The sequence below is a fragment of the Gossypium hirsutum genome, chromosome A09 (assembly GCF_007990345.1).
Source record: "Gossypium hirsutum isolate 1008001.06 chromosome A09, Gossypium_hirsutum_v2.1, whole genome shotgun sequence".
In the NCBI taxonomy this organism is placed as follows: domain Eukaryota; kingdom Viridiplantae; phylum Streptophyta; class Magnoliopsida; order Malvales; family Malvaceae; genus Gossypium; species Gossypium hirsutum.
The window spans coordinates 61,618,619-61,635,937 of record NC_053432.1 but is presented as its reverse complement, the minus strand read 5'-3'; the positions used below and the strand labels follow the sequence as shown (position 1 = coordinate 61,635,937).

The 17,319-nt window shown below is 32.4% G+C and overlaps 2 protein-coding genes across 5 annotated transcripts; both read right to left on the bottom strand.

Moving 5' to 3' along the window:
• Positions 1 to 7,208: 7,208 nt before the first annotated feature.
• Positions 7,209 to 13,207, bottom strand: LOC121206019 (60S ribosomal protein L14-2). The gene is made up of 3 exons (XM_041076179.1): positions 13,102 to 13,207; positions 12,896 to 13,008; positions 7,209 to 7,295 (listed from the first exon to the last, which is right to left on the bottom strand). The coding sequence occupies exons 1-3, from the start codon at positions 13,205 to 13,207 to the stop codon at positions 7,209 to 7,211; spliced, it is 306 nt and encodes a 101-aa protein (XP_040932113.1).
• Positions 12,896 to 17,260, bottom strand: LOC121206090 (WD repeat-containing protein WRAP73). Of its 4 annotated transcripts, XM_041076330.1 has the most exons (9): positions 17,040 to 17,260; positions 16,793 to 16,925; positions 15,765 to 16,253; positions 15,190 to 15,411; positions 15,047 to 15,116; positions 14,716 to 14,823; positions 13,465 to 13,560; positions 13,098 to 13,228; positions 12,896 to 13,008 (listed from the first exon to the last, which is right to left on the bottom strand). In XM_041076330.1, coding segments are annotated over exons 1-7 (1,056 nt in total). In that variant the 5' UTR covers positions 17,042 to 17,260; the 3' UTR covers positions 12,896 to 13,008; positions 13,098 to 13,228; positions 13,465 to 13,528. The 4 variants fall into 4 exon arrangements, with proteins under 4 accessions (XP_040932264.1, XP_040932262.1, XP_040932263.1 ...); XM_041076328.1 differs by having other exon boundaries at positions 16,793 to 17,260; XM_041076329.1 differs by lacking the exon at positions 13,465 to 13,560 and having other exon boundaries at positions 16,793 to 17,260.
• Positions 17,261 to 17,319: the final 59 nt, after the last annotated feature.

The following is a 17,319-nucleotide window of genomic DNA, read 5'->3' as shown; positions in this document are numbered from 1 at the left end:
CATGGTCTTTTTCATTTCCCGTCATGTTGCCATGGTATCTTTCAACCATGGTCTTACACATTTCATATCATGTTGTCATGGTATCTTTCAACCATGGTCTTATACATTTCATATCATGTTGCCATGGTATCTTTCAACCATGGTCTTACGCATTTCATTTCAGAGAGCACACTCCTGCGAACCTCATCCTTACAGCGGGATTACCAGTCCAGGCTAAATCCCCTGTAATATAAACTCATAGAGTATTGTCGGGATTACCAGTCCAGGCTAAATCCCCTGCAACGACAATTACTCTAATGAGTTTGGATCTGAATTACCAGTCCAGGCTAAATTCAGACCCTAATTTGGATTCCCCTTCCGGGCTAAATCCATTTTACACATATTCTTTGGGAGGGCTATATCAGGATAGGATCACCCGTCTGGGCTAGATCCTTTTTACCGTCAATTCCTTTTCCAACGATCCATCGAATTTCATTCCATTCCATTCAACCGAGATTTATTTTCAATTTATATCGAGTATTATCAATATTTCATCAATTATCATGAATTGAACATTCAAATCATATTTTTATCACATAACCACATATTTCAAGTATTTAAAAAATACAATTCAAATTACACAAACTTACCTCATTGCTTGTTTGTGTTTATAATTTCATTAATCCGATATATTTTCTTTTCACGATCAAGTCTCGTATTTGAGTCGTCCAGATCTTTATAAATAAATTTGATCATCATTATCATTCATTTCATATTCTAATGCATTTAATTAATGCTCTAGGAAAAATTATCGTTTTGCCCCTAAACTTTTAATTAATGATGATTTCATCCTTAGGGTCAAGAAAATAAAATTTTTGCAATTTAATCCTTATTTCCAGCTATTATTCTCATACATATTGATAACAATCCATGAATTCTATAAAATATCAGAATTTTCCATAATTTCAACACTTTTCAATTTAATCCCTAAAGCATGTTTTCCCCCAATCTTGAACTAAATTAATAATTTCATTCAATTTTGTAACTTAAATAATAAAATAATCCATTTCATGCAATTTGGTCATTTCTAAAATTTTTACAAAATTACCCATAAAGTTTTACTTTTATTCAATTTAGTCCTTAAGCCTAAAATATGAAAATTAGCCATGCTAGATGAATATTCATACATATTTTTCCTCCTCCTCCTCTCCATTCCACATCCTTAATGTAGATAACACACTTGTAAGTAACATTATCCATAATTTTTATTATTTACTTTTATGAATATTCAAGCTGTCTATCTACGTCATAGTCACTAAATTATTTATATCTGGACCTATAGAACTCCAAATTAAGATCCTATAATTTTCCATGAAACTATACTCATGTATCTTCTTACCATAAGATTTTCAGAATTTTTGGTTTAGCCAATAAGTACAGTTTATTCTTTAAATTTACCCATGTTCTGCTGTCTTATAGTTTCGACCCTTCTTCACTAAAAATTAATTATCTCATTGTAAGAGATTCGGATGATGTTCCCACTTATTTCTATTGAAAATAGACTCATTAAGGATTTTAAACATATAAATTTAATCCCTTAATTATTTTTATCCAATTTTTTTTATGATTTTCCAAAGTCAGAACAGGGGAACCCGAAATCATTCTGACCTTGTCTCACTAAATTTATTATATCTCACAATTCATAATTTCATTGCCTACACTGTTTCTTTTATAAGAAACTAGACTCAATAAGCTTTAATTCCATTTTTTTTCATACTCCAATTCGATTTTCACAATTTATGGTGATTTTTCAAAATTAGCCTACTGCTGCTGTCCAAAGCTGTTTTAGTGCAATATGTTAATTACCATGTTTATAACACCCTTATTTTCTTTCTCTACACTATTTTTCATCACTTTCTCTTATTTTCTCTTCACTAACATATCAAGAACATAGGATCATAGGTAAAGAAACTCTATATTAACATCAATCTCATGCTTTTTCAATAATATAAAACTTAAAAATATATTGAAATCATGATGTTCTTACCTTGTTCTATTGATTCCAAACTTCATCTTGATTTTCTCTCTCCATCAGCCTCCATTTCTTGAATCCAACTTGATATTTTAACTTCCCATAGCCTCCTTAACATTTTTCTCTCTTGGGAGCTAAGGAAATTCTTTTGATTTTTGGGTGAAAATGGTAAATTTTTGGTAGAAGGACCAAATCGTAAAGAAAAGAAAGTTTCTTTCTTCCTTTTCTCTTCATACGTTGGGTGCATGGGAAAAAAGATGATGATTCTTCATCTTTCTTTCCTTATATATAATAAATAAAATAATAATAAAATAATAAAATATCATTTAAAAATTAAATTAAAATATTAATAAACTATTATTTATTTATTTAATCTAAAATATCTCCAACATCATCATTGCTTTCTAGATTTCTCTCTCTTCTAATTGACCATTTTGCCCTTTATTATCTTTTAAAATTCCATCCTTAAGTCATCATTTAATTTGGTAAAATTGCAATTTAGTCCCTCATAGTTCTTCACCTATTCAATTTGGTCCTAATTCATCCATTTTCCTTAGTTTCTAGATCATTCCACTCTTAAAATATTTACACTACTGGTCCTTCAACTTTTTCATATTTACACTTTAACCCCTCAAATTTTGAGTATTTACTCTTGTGCAACAAAACTTTTCTCACTTTTACAATTTAGTCATTTCTTGAATTAATATATCATAATATACTTCTCAATTTTGACATAACTCAAAATTTCCCTTTTTGTCACTTTATTTCATTATTTTATTATATCAAGGATAATATCTTACTGTAAAAGTTTTCGAGATATTACAGAAAAGGCGATCTACTACCTCAGCAAAAAGTTCACTGAATATGAGGCAAAGTATTCATCCATGGAAAAATACTGTTGCGCTCTGGTTTGGGTAGCTCTGAGACTCAGGCAATATATACTGTATCATACGACATGGCTAATTTCAAAGTTGGACCCAATAAAGTACATGATGGTATCACCTGCACTCTCAGGAAGAATGGCACGATGGCAAATCTTACTATCAGAATACGACATCGTCTATGTGAGCCAAAAGTCGATAAAAGGGAGCGCAATAGCGGACTTTTTAGCAACTCGAACAACAGAGGAATACGAGCCATTGAGATTTGATTTCCCAGATGAAGACTTGATGTGCATTACGGAAAAAGAATGTGAGTCATCAAAAGAAAAGTCATGGAAGATGAACTTTGATGGTGCACCGAATGCATTAGGGCATGGGATTGGAGCAGTCTTAGTATCACCAGAAGGGAACCATTATCCGTTCATTGCTAGGCTGAATTTCTTCTGTACCAATAACATAGCGAAATATGAGGCCTGTATCATGGGACTTCGTGCAGCAATTGAACGAAACATCCAAACTTTAGAGGTATATGGATACTCAGCGTTGGTGATATGTCAAATCCGTGGAGATTGGGAAGTGAGAGATTCGAAATTAGTCAAATACAGCGATCTAGTGGCAGGACTGATTAAAGAATTCAAAGAAATAGCTTTTAATTACTTCCCACGAGAAGAAAACCAATTGGCTGATGCCCTGGCCACTTTGGCTTCAATGTTCAAAGCAAACAGAGAAACAAAAATAATGTCTCTTCAAATGAGCATATATGAAGCCCCCGCACATTGTTTCAGCATTGAAAAAGAGCCAGATGGACGGCCATGGTTCTATGATGTCTTAGAATATATTAAGAATCAAAGGTATCCCGAATAGGCGAATGAGAACGACAAAAGAACAATCAGAAGGATAGCAGCGGGATTTGTTCTTGATGGGGATATTCTGTACAAAAGAGGAAAAGATCAGGTGCTCTTGAGATGTGTGGATGCTGTTGAAGCCAAAAAAATACTCGAGGATGTCCATGAGGGAATCTGTGGGACACATGCCAATGGTTTCACTATGGCCAGGAAAATTATGAGACTCGGTTATTATTGGCTAACGATGGAAAGTGACTACATTAGTTTTGCACGAAAATGTCATAAATGTCAAATTTATGGTGATAAAATTCATGTAGCCCCTTCGCCCCTTCATGTTTTGACTTCTCCGTGACCCTTTTCTATGTGAGGCATGGATGTTATAGGGCCAATTTCCCTAAAAGCTTCTAATGGACACTGATTCATTTTTGTGGTCATTGATTACTTCACAAAATGGATAGAATCCGCTTCGTTTGCCAATGTGACGAAGACTGCAATTTGTAGGTTTTTGAAAAAGAAAATCATTTGTCGATATGGTTTGCCTGAAAGAATTATTTTAGATAACGCCATGAATCTGAACAACAAGATGATGAAGGAGGTGTGTGAACAATTTCAAATAAAGCATCATAACTCATCGCCCTATCGCCCAAAAATGAACGGAGTTGTTGAAGCGGCCAACAAGAATATTAAGAAGATTATTGGGAAAATGACCGAGACATATAAAGACTGGCATGAGAAGCTACCATTTGCTTTGTATGCATATCGCACATCTGTACGGACATCTATAGAGGCAACTCCTTTCTCTCTGGTCTATGGAACGGAAGTTGTGCTACTTATCGAAGTTGAGATTCCTTCTCTACGAGTCTTAATGGAGTCAAACTTAGAGGAAGCAAAATGGGTTCGAGCTCGATATGATCAGTTAAACCTCATCGAAGAAAAAAGTCTAAAGGCAATTTGTCACGGACAGATGTACCAAAAGAGAATGGTCGCGGCCCATGATAAGAAGGTACAACCAAGAGAATTCCATGAAGGAGAACTCGTGCTGAGAAAGATTCTCCCAATAAAAAAAGATCTGCGAGGAAAATGGGCACCAAATTGGGAAGGTCTATACGTCGTAAAGAAAGCATTCTCAGGTGGAGCTTTGATTCTCACTGAGATGGATGGGAAGGAGTTACCTAATCCAGTGAATTCAGATGCTGTAAAGAAATATTATGCTTGAAGAAAAAGAAAATCAAGATGAAAACCCGAAAATGACTTCTTTTTAAAAAAAAAAGATCAAGGTGAAAACCCGAAAAGGGCGTCTTGATTAACACAAAAGATTAGGATGAAAACCTGAAAGGGCATTCTAATGAAGCAAACCCGGGCTTAAAAAACAAGGCGTTTCGAACGGTGGGTCAAACAGTGAGACTACAGTATTTGAAGCATTTATGAAAGCTCGAAACCTTCTACACAAGACGCCATGCTCGAAAAGATTCTTGATGAAGGAACATGGAAGAGTTCGTTTGTTGAATATCTAGAGCATTTGTATCCGTTGAATGCGATCCCTTTTCTCTTGATGACGCTTTTTACTATCATTGATTAACTTTCTTTGTTTGCTACATTTGAAATAAATAAATGTGAGGTAGCTTTTTTTGCCCCTACCTAACCATTTTCATGCATCTCATTATGTGTTTATTTACATGATAAATAGTGAAATGACATACTCTAAACAAAAGAAATGTTAAGCATTACCTGAACGAAAATTTGACAAATACAAGAGCCTCAAAGCAAGGACAAAGTTCAACTAGGGACAAAAGGGTGATATTTGAGAAATGTTGATTACTCGTGAAGCTTGGAGACGGGTACAAGGCTTGAAGAGAAAGTTGAGAATCGAAGCAATGAACGCAGATCCTCAAAAAAAAAAATCGTGACGAAAAGGACATACGACTGACATGCTTAAGGCGTATAGCATAATCATGTAGGCATAAAGGTATTTAAGACCAACATGTGCATATCATGATAACATCATGGATGACATATACAGGTACTCCAATATAGCAAGAAGATGTGATGATAGCTGTACTGAATCAAGGAAAAGACACCTGAGTTCAACTAGATGACAGGTTTTGGTATTTTGATGTTTAATTCCATTTTTTTTTCAAAAATCAACTCATATTGCGAGAGGTAAGTTGAGCCTCAGGGCACGCTGAGGTAATTTCAATTTCTGCTTTTTAATTTCTGCTTTTCAAAAATCAACTCATATTGCGAGAGGTGAGTTGAGCCTTTTAATTTCTGTTTTTCAAAATCTACTTTTCAAATTAAGTTTCAAAAAGACCAACTCATATTGTGAGAGGTGAGTTGAGCCTCGGGGCACGCTGAGGTAATTTCAATTTATGTTTTTCAATTTATATTTTTAAATCAACTCATATTGCGAGAGGTGAGTTGAGCCTCAGGACATGCTGAGGTATTTTCAATTTCTGTTTTTTTCCAATCTATATTTTTCAAAAATCAACTCATATTACGAGAGGTAAGTTAAGCCTCGGGGCACGCTGAGATCTACTTTTCAAATTAAGTTTCAAAAAGACCAACTCATATTGCGAGAGGATCATGCTGAGTAAAGAATAAAGATTGAAGTTGATTGAAGACACCGGATTTGGCCTCCCTGAAGTTGTAGTGGAGCAGGTTAAAGTTGCAAATCTTGTCTCCCTGAAGTTGCAGGGGAGCTGATCAAGGATATCAAATCTTGTCTTTCTGAAGTCGCAAAAGAAGAGACCACCAACCTTATTTCACTGAAGCGATCGAAGAGCAGATTGAAGCTGTAGACCTTATCTTTCTGAAGTTACAATGAAGCAGATCGAAGACACAAATCTTATATCTTTGAAATTACATTGGAGTAGATTGAAGCTACAAGCCATAGCTCTGAAGTCGTGATGGATTGAACTAAAGCTACAAGATATGGTGGATTAGAACGAGACTACCTGAACAAGAAGAGCACCAAAGAAGTCAAGACTCGGCAAGACGGGGCAAAATTGGCCTTTCATTTTATCTTTGCTCTATTCCCGTTACACGATAATGAGTAAAGAGGGGCAACTGTACATACCCAATTTTGCCAACTCATTCCTAGATACTAACCCAAACCCCAAATATTAATAACCCACAGCCCAATATAAACTAAACCTACCCAATACATAACCCACTAAACCCCAAGACCCATAAAACACTAGCCCAAACCCGGTTGGCCCACTAAAACCAAAACAGACCCACTAATCCCTAAACCAACCACTACCCAACATCTCCAACAACCCATCAACTAAACTGAACCTACTCAAACCCATTTACAACCAGACCTATACCCGGAACCCATTTACAAATCAAACCCCAATTAATTATAACCCAAGCCCACTTAACCCTTAGCCCAATACTAAAACCAAACAAATCCCAAAACCCATTACAGAAGCCCAATTACCCCTAACCCTAACCAGCTCTCCACCGAACCTACCCACCACTTGCCCCTGACACCCCTTGTGCATCGGCCACCAACTCGTCAAATCCACCAGCTCTGCTCCACCGTTTGCCCATCCCCTGAAAAGACAAAACAGAAGACAGGACAGAAACAAATAGAAAATGTATGTAAAAGGGTTATAAAAACCTGATTCAAGAACGTGGTAAAGAGGAGGCAATGTTAATGAATAAAACGAATTTCACAATCAAAATACAAAACAATTTCAATATACACGCAAACAGTGACCTGAAGGAAGAAATAACACAAGAACAACACCAAAACAGATATCCCAAAATCGAAAGTCAAAAACAAGAAATCAAAGGTGATTTTTTAGTTTATTTTTAATCGGCCTTACCTTTTTTATTTTATTTTTTTTCTTTTTCTTCTCTACTTTACTTATACATATACATATAAAAAATATAAACAATAAAAAACAAAGAAGAAGAAGGAAATTTTACCTCTCCGGCCACCGTGTACGATGGCTGGCGCCGACTCTGGCGACGGGCTAATGATCGGACTGGTGCCCCCTGGCCGGATTCTCTCCTCTCTCCCCTCTCTTCTTTTCTTTTTTTCTTCTTCTGTTGCAAAAAATGAAAATTTTCAAAAAAAATTGACTTTTATAGGGGACCAAAAGGCACCGTTTGGGTCCCTCCCATTTTAAATAAGAACGGCGCCGTTTTGGGCCTCGGGTCGGGTTGACCGACCCGCTCTAGGTCAGGATCCACGTGTTTTTTAGCGGAAGGGCAATTTGCGCATTTGGCCCTTCTGCTTTTCTGAGAGTTTGCAATTAAGTTCCTACGATTTTGCAATTTGGCCACCTAATTCTCTGAGGTTTTCAATTTAGCCCCGTACCAAGCGTTGCGTTTTAATGACTGGGGATATTGCTGTTTTGGTCTTCCCATGTTGCGCGCATATTGCAACCTGGTCCTCTCCTCCTTATTTTCTTTTCAAATATGCCCCACAACTTTATTTTTAGTTTAGTTTTAGTCCTTTTTCGTTTATTTTCATTTTTTTATTAAATATCCTTGTTATTTTTATATTATTGATATTATTATTCTTATTATTGTTATTATTATTATTATTATTATTATTATTATTAGTATGTACTCTTGTTATATGCGTATACATATATGTATTTGTATTTAGTTTTTTTATTTATTTTATTATAATATTTTTAATGCTATACTTGCTTTTATATTTCAATATTATTATTATCATTATTATTACCAATATTTATATATGTTTTAGTATATATGTATATATATTTACGTATAGGCATATTTTTATTACTTTATTTCAATATCTTTATTGTATTTGTTTTTGTATTTCAATATTGTTATTATATTTATTATTATTATTATAATAATATATATTTCTATTTATGTACATAGATTTATATATATAGTATTTTTGTTATGCTACATTGTTCTTTTTTTGTATTTTAATACCATTACTATTATAATCATTAACCGTAGTATATGTTTTGTTATATACGTATATATTTTATATATTATGTATATTATTATTTTTATTATACATATTACGTATATATTAAATATCGTATTATTCATGTATTATATCATATATGCATATATCTTTAATATATATATAAGTATATATTTATGTAATATTAGTATTATTATTAATATTAATATGTTTTTTAACATTGTAACTATATGTGTATATATTATGTAAATGTTTTAATATTATATTATATATACGTTTTATATATATTATGAACATGTATTTTCAATATTATTAGTTAATTTTTTTTATATATTACCCTATGTACATATTTCCATATTATCCCATGTATATATATATTTTTAAATTCTATTATATGTATATGTTTATTTTTTATCATATTGTGTATATATTATTATCACATTTATTTTATTCCTATTATATTTATTATTAATATTGGTACATATATTTTATTACACGTATATATATACTTCTTATTAGTATTATTATCGTATTATTCATTGGTATACATGTATATATATAGATATTTTAGTACTTATTATAATATTTTCTTATTATATTATTGTGCATATTATTTTTATTCATTTCTTCATTATTTTATTTATATTTTTAATACTCCTATATTCTTATATTACGTATATTATTGTTTTATTATACGTGTTACGTATATATGTTATTTTAAAATATCATAGTATTCATGTATTTTATTATATATGCATAGTGTATATGTTCATTTTAAATATATTATGTATATATATATCTATATTAGGTACCTATATTTAGAAGTATTGTGTAAACATCTTTCATCTCTATGCACATACACCTTTCAATATATATATCATTATGAATATACTTTAACATTAATAGTTATGTATATTTTTCATCACTTCATGTATATTTCGAATATTATATGTAGTATATTTCCAACATCATTACTAATTATATATATATGTAAATATATATTATGTACATACTCTTAATGTCATTTTTTTACATAGGTATATTCATGGTGTTCTCATTGTGTTCTCGTATTTGATACTATTGTTACATTTAATATCACGTGCATTGTCATTGTCTTTAATATTATTGTCGTATGTATTCTGTGCCTTGATGTATTTACAATTATTATCTTTCGTTTCCCGCCCATTTTTATACATTACCTCGTTGTTCATTATTTCAAAAGGTTTATTCGTGTTTTCATTTATTTCAATAAGCAAGGCAATGTACCGATTTAAACACCATGTCATCGATTTCATCGCTATGTTGGGTGAATATCAAATGATGTTAAAACGGTATGTCTTTCTCAAAAACATAAAAATTAAAATTTCTCGTCTTTTCAATTGGATTACGATTAAACCTTACATTGAACTCGTATTTTGAAAATCAAGACAACTCGTGCTTATAAGATACCAATTTTGGGCGTCGCGAGGGTGTTAATACCTTCACGCAGACCTAAATTTAGCCTTCATTTTTGTTCAAAAATAAATTTTCTTTCCCCAAAGATGATTTATTAGGTGTCCGATCACACCTATAAAAAGGATCGGTGGCGACTCCCTTTTATTTCAAAATCAAACTTCAGTTTTCAAGTTTTTAATAAATCGTCACAATTAGCGGCCAAGCTAAAATTTTTACGTCACTACAACTTAGAAATATTTAAAATTTTTTAACAATAAGTTATAATAAATTATTTTATATTATTGCTAAAATATCATAATATTAACTAATTTAAACATTATTTAAATACATATTTGCTACTTTATAATATCATGTCTAAAATGGATATTTTATTTCCCAAAAGTACTTTTTAACAGCAATACCAAACACCTAAAATTTTCAAAAGCACTTTTCCATAACACTTTTTAAAAACACTTTTCAAAAGTATTGCCAAACACACCCTTAGTCCAGTCTTGTGACTTCATATATTTTACAAATTAATAGTAACAACTGATATTTTATAAAAATATTAAAAATATATAAAATTACTCAATATAATTGGAATGAATTTGGATTCGGATTCAGGGCAACAATTTATTTAGATTCATTTTTTGATGTGAAAAAAATTGTACTTTCTTTTAATTTAAATGTTTTTGATTTTTTATTTATTTATGTTTGTCGCATGAAAAATTAAGAGATTATCCCATATCACCATCAGATTGACTATCACTGTCACACCAATACAAATTAACAGTATTAATATAGAAGTGTCAAACTGTATAATAAAATATAAATTCGAATACCAATTAAATTAAAAAAATAAATATCAACTAAATACTAATGAATAAACTAATGAATAAACTTAAGAGACAAAATATATATTAACTTTATTTTCTTTTCCATAGCTTCATGATTTTCCAGCCTAAACACAACTTCCCTTCTTTCAAAGAAAAAAAAAATCAACTGGCCATTTTGGAAAAAAACTTAACATAACTTTTTTTTTTCTATTTGGGTTATGTCGAGTTTGTATCACTATTTTTAGGATCGGATCAAATTAATTTGTAAGATCAATTGGATAAAAAATAATTAGGATAATATTTTGGAATAAAGAGTTAGACTGATTAACTCATGAATCAGACAATTAAACTAATTGAATTAATTTTCTCTATTTTTAAATATATATTTTTATTTTAATTTATTTAATTGAAGTAGTTAAATTGATTAGATTGAAAACCACATATTGACCTGAATAGTCATATATATTTAATATTTAATTTAGCCTCTTTTTTTTAGTTCTGCAACTGGATAGATCAATTAGGCACTAAAACATAAAATTTTTCAAATGGAGGATGAAAACGAAAAGATTTACAAATTGAGCGAGCCTTTTTTGTATTTTAACATTTTAATCTTAAACCCTTAAGGGCACGTTTGGTTCGCTGTATTGGATTAGAGGTGTATTGGATTAGAGGTGTAATGGATTAGAGGTGTATTGGAATAGAGGTGTAATAGCAAATCAACTGTTTGGTTGAATGTAATGGAATAGAGGCGTAATAGTAATCTTGTGTTTGGTTGAATGGAATAGAGGTGTAATAGCATAATGGAAAAAACTAAAATGACTAGAATACCCTTGGCATAAATTTGTTTTGGTAAATGATTATTGTTATTGTTATTTAAATTTTAATAAGATTATTAATATCAATAATAAATAATTTAATCATATTTAAACATAATTATTATTAAATATATTATAATTAAAATATATAATTTAATAAAATTCTTAATAATCAATATTCTTATATGAATTTACTCAAATCATAATATATGATACTATAAAATATAAATTAACATAATTATTATTAAATATATTATAATTAAAATATATAATTTAATAAAATTCTTAATAATCAATATTCTTATATGAATTTACTCAAATCATAATATATGATACTATAATTTACTCAAATTCTTATATGAATTTAATAAAATATCATTTGAAATAATTAATATTAAAATTAACATGTAACTGTTTGTTATTCATTCTTTGTTTCTTATTCTTTTTGTTTTGATCATGTATCAATCATTTAAACCAAATGCTTGGTTGTATTGGACAGTGTTTTATTACTTTATAAATGCATGATTTTATATACACAAATACATATGTATAGGAAAATTATCTGAATGAATGGTTAATATTTATTATCAGCAAAACTTAGTATATACACACATAAATTAAGGTAAGATAATTAACTCGATATCTAGCTTGAGCAGCTCGAGTTTGTCTAAACAATACATCAAAACTTTTTATTTTGAAGCTTATAAACTTAAACAGCTTAAGTGTCTTATTTTTCATTATGCTATAAAGGGAATATAAATAAATACCAGAATTTTGATACGAAAAATTGCAGCAAGCAAAGCAATATCCTGCTATTAAACTCACTATAAATATGTAATATAGCAAACAAAGATCTCTCAACTGATCTTTAATCTTTTTAATCATTTGTAAATAAAAGAAAAAATTACAAAAAAGAACAACCTGCAGAATGTTTGATGACAAAAACTAACAAAAATCCATGATTCAATATCAAATTCAAGATGCATTCTCCTTTTTCAGCTTAGCAAGTTCTTGCTTGATGACTCCAGACCTCTGCAAAACCGTATTACAGCTCGTCAAGCTTCGATTGAAGTTTTGAGGAAGTGCTTTCAAGAAAAGAACTCTGGTATAAAACGGGTAGACACAATAGGGGGTGTATCGGAAACTGACCTTGATCTTAGCCAACATAAGCTTGAACCTATCAAAGTCGTTGAGAGATGCTCTTCTCTTCTGGACAATCAACTTTCTACCCCACGAGCTACTTTCCCATTTGTTCTTAACATCTGTAAGTTAACATAAGAGTGATAAGAAAGAAAACATATCTTCAAGAAATAACATTACAAATGCTGGTGAAAGCTGTCGTCGTCCTTACCAGCCTTCTCCATAGCTTCGATCAACCCATTTGTTCTTGGGAACACGTGAAATGTCAATTGTGATATCTGTCAATGTAAGCCTCTTGAAGTTCATTTGGCCTCTTACCATATCCGGGGCATCAACAAGTGCCTGCCACATTAAAAATAGTCACTTCTTACACGCACATCTCGAAATAACACCTATAGGACTTCAACTAGACTAGTTGGCTGATAAAGGAACATTGATAATTGAGCAGACCATAATCCAAAGACTAAAACCAGCAAGATGGGTTAGTAGAAAAATTATGCAGCCAAAATCTAATGGTCACATTAAAGACATGTTTAAACCCTTCATATGACATGTGATAAAGGAAAGGGCTTTCTTACATGACCACAGGTAAGTTTACAGGCAATTGCATGACTTGCTTCATGCAAGAATACTGTAATGAGCTTAAAAGGCAGCAACAGCATTGTTCTCCATATCTACAACAATCAGGGGGAAACATTAGGTCAATCCATTTAAGCAAACAGAGGCAACCAGTTCAAATTCCAAAGAATGCTGTATCTTTTAACAGAAATTCAACTGCAGTGAATCCCCCTAGAAAACTCCTAAAACCTTGGCATCCTCATCCTTATGAACAACTTATGAAAATTGTTGTAAATGCCATAGCATTTATGAGTTCCTTATGAACAGATTTACAACAAGTATTACAAAAGTAAATCACAAATGCTCCAAGAAAAGAACCCAATTTCCTTCAACGTGCAAACCAAGAAACTATTTAAACTGAATCTATTTCGTAATTCAAATTACCATCAATTTTCTTGGAAGTAAGTGAATGCAAATGCATGCAGGAGATAATATCAATGGAGAAGCAGATCGAAGAAACATTCTAAAACAGAGGATTAATTTGCTTCCCTCGATTGAACTCCCTCAAATTGAAAGATCTTCAGAAACTCATTGGATTTTTCCATGAAGATTATACTGTTGACTTCCCAGCCTTAAAGATTCTTGAGATAGAAAACAGTCCAGACTTGAAGGCATTCATCCATAAATCTATCGACAAATATAACCCTACTGGTGGAGTTTTGTTCAACGAAAAGGTACTGTTTTTAACGCAGTGAATTGTACCTTATTTCCATTTCTCTTGTTATAATTAACTCTTCTAATCATTTCTTCCACAGACATGAATACTGACATCAACTATAGAATGAATACCAATGATCTACTAGATGAATAGGACAATTCTAAAATATGACACACGTCCGGCAAATCGAGTAGTGACATAGGTGGTACTATCCCACATTCTAAAAAGTATTAGGTTTCCTATGGTCCTATATTAAGTTTGGCCTTGCCAGTCATTGGAAATTGGATTTAAATCGGATGCTTTAATAGTCACCAAGGGCATTCATCAAGCAAAAGGGCTGACACGTCTAGTGGTAGGGGTAACGTGGAAAGGAGAGAGATTATTTTCAAATTAAACAATATTTCTCGAATAAGATAAAATGTACTGCAAGATCATTGTGCTAATTAGAAATAGAGCATACTAAATTCTTTGCACTCATATTTTGTGTCACTTATTATATGGTATGAAAAACATAAAACGTTTAGTAAATCTACATCAATTCGGTAAGACTTACCAATTCCTTGTTTAGGGTTAGGTTTGTCTGCAGGAGGCTTTTGGAAAGGAAAAGTAATGGGTACTTCCATAACCTCGTATCTAACTTTGAAGTGTCCGCCTGGGGCATCTGTTAGTGGGGCATATGAACCATATTAAATAACTGATGGGCTGCAATTCACGTATTGAAAATGACTGGAAAGGCAGGCATGCAACAGCATTTAAGCTTAATAAACTGTATACAAAAGAACAGAGCACTCAGGTCCTAAACAGTCGAGCACAATTTCAATCAAGCAGTACATCAAATTAATGAAAAGTCAATAATAAGAGATATAGAATCTCACTATCCTTACCAGAGCCTCCCATAAAGTCATCGTCCAAACATAATCCAGACATATCAAGTTGCAACGGCTCATCTACCTCCTGCCAATATCAAATACAAAGTTAGTAGATGCTTCTCACAGAATGAATCATCATAACAATGAAAACAAATTACCTTGAAAACGGCAGCACAACAAGGAGCACGAACGGTTGATAGGTGCATAAACTCAGCAAAAGTTTTCCAAGTAAGGTGGTTTAGAACTCGTAGCATCTGATCATAACTACCCACAGCAAGAAACTGGCCACAGGGAGACCATGAAACACTTTTTACTCCCAGTCCACTTTCATATGCTTGATACTTAAAGAGACACCTTCCATCTGGAGAATATATTAGAACCTGTCTCAAATTAAATAAGGAACCATGAACACTTTAATATTTCCAACTATATCAGCTCCAAGAGAAAGTATTGGCACACAAAAAGAAATGCATGCTTATACATCAGTAAAACCATAAACATAACTATATGCTAATAGATGGTTAAGTAGAAATGCAACCATCAGGGCCATGTAAATTCTTATTTGGAAAGATCTTACATAAGATACCATTTTCACCACAAATTTCTTGTTCTTTTCTTTTTTAAAATAAATAAAGAAGAGAAGAAATGGTTCTTCCCAATATACACATCATATATCATCTAGGAACCAGAAAGGGGCAATTTGGCGACTGAAAGGAAAACAAAGTTCACATACTTTGTATTCAAGAGGTGAATCCCAGATCACTATTGCACTGTCATCCGGTGACCACTGAATATCAGTCATATCCAATGTGTCAACGGCGAAAACATCCATTATCTCCCAAGAGTGACAGGACAACAAATTTATATAGTCCTTACAATCACGCATTGTGCAGATAGCAGCAAACTTTCCATCTTTAGTAAATGAAACTCCTTTGGAACCATGCTTTGGCCATTGTACATGAACGCAGGCTGTGTTCACTAAGGACCAAACTGTTAATCGCAGCTGAAACTCCGAGGTGGTCAGTATGTGACGGCTATCTGGGCTCCATCTTGCATAAGCAATACCAGCAGGACCTTCATCTATTTTGCATGTCCATTCGGGTTGGGTGAGTGACCATGCCTGTATCATGGGTCTTTTATAGAGACCACAAAGAATGTACTCAGAATCAAGTGCCCATTCAATATAGCTTATCTTGTCCAAGCAAGAAAACAACTGCACAACCTGCAGCAATTTGAGTAAATTTACCGTTTGGAAATACAGGAAATGTAAGCTGTGAACCTCAAAAATGACCTTTGCATGACAATAAATGCTTAGGCAAATTCATAATTAATTTGCAAGTTTTTTTCATTGAGAGGAGTGTTTCAATGCTAAAAGATAAATTTTGCTCAAATAGTTTGTGATTTCACAACAGACACAATGCCCAAAGAAACAGAACAAAGATCAAATCTATTAGCTTGGTCTAAAGAGTGAAGCAATACAAAGCAAATAGGAAGCATTAGTAATCGAATCTGACTAAAATGTTGTCTAAATAAGCACAAGAAGATCTAATCAGAAACTAAAATGAGGTGAATCTACATAACTAAAATTTGAATCAAGCATACAATTCATTCAAAAAAACCAAATCAAAACGCACCCAAAAGAAAAAGAGAAACGCATTTTATCATATCAGTCCTCTCCTTCCTCGCATTTCATCAGCAAACAAAGAAAGCAAATGAATTGGGAATTAGAAGAAAAAGAAGGAAAAATTGAAAATACTGTACCTTGAAGGAGAGTGTATCCCGAATCATAAGACGGTAATCGACAGCAACCGCAATGTAACGAGCATTCGGTGAAAAACAGCAAGGACCCGTTTGTTTATAAGCTTCAGTGAACTCCATTTTTACCAAAATAATCCTAGAATTTTTTCCCGATTTAGATTGAATGAAATTCAATGAAGACGAAATCCCTATTTCCTTTGGTTTTTCCATCGCAAAAAAAAAAATAATCAAAAAAGGGGAAACCGATTACATGCAGAATCAGCAGAGTGAAACAAATCTGGAGGGGATTAACTTGCCAACAACGAATTCGGCAGAGGCTAGAAGGAACAGAAGAGAAACGGGGAAGCAGATGGGAGGGTATAACAGGGATGGTAAACCTATGCGGAGCCTAATCTGAGCAAATGGGGTGTATTAGAAATCGATAGATTTCACCGATTAAGTTAGTCGCGTATTACAGCCGTAATAGAAAAACCACGAACCAAACAATAGTATAGAGACGTCTTAAGTAGGCCCCACCGATTAGGGGCCAA

Bases quoted from the DNA above. Each gene is read 5' to 3' on its own strand.
- LOC121206019 (XM_041076179.1), bottom strand. From the start codon at position 13,207: ATGGTAAGAGGCCAAATGAACTTCAAGAGGCTTACATTGACAGATATC. The intron at 13,009-13,101 runs GCTGGTAAGGAC...GTTAACTTACAG, and splicing joins TGATCGAAGCTATGGAGAAG to ATGTTAAGAACAAATGGGAA. The intron at 7,296-12,895 runs GTCAGTTTCCGA...TTGTCTTTTCAG, and splicing joins TTATGTTGGCTAAGATCAAG to GGGATGGGCAAACGGTGGAG.
- LOC121206090 (XM_041076328.1), bottom strand. From the start codon at position 16,999: ATGGAAAAACCAAAGGAAATAGGGATTTCGTCTTCATTGAATTTCATT. The intron at 14,824-15,046 runs GTAAGGATAGTG...CCCCACTAACAG, and splicing joins TGACTTTATGGGAGGCTCTG to ATGCCCCAGGCGGACACTTC. The intron at 13,561-14,715 runs GTAAGTCTTACC...TGATTGTTGTAG, and splicing joins TAACCCTAAACAAGGAATTG to ATATGGAGAACAATGCTGTT.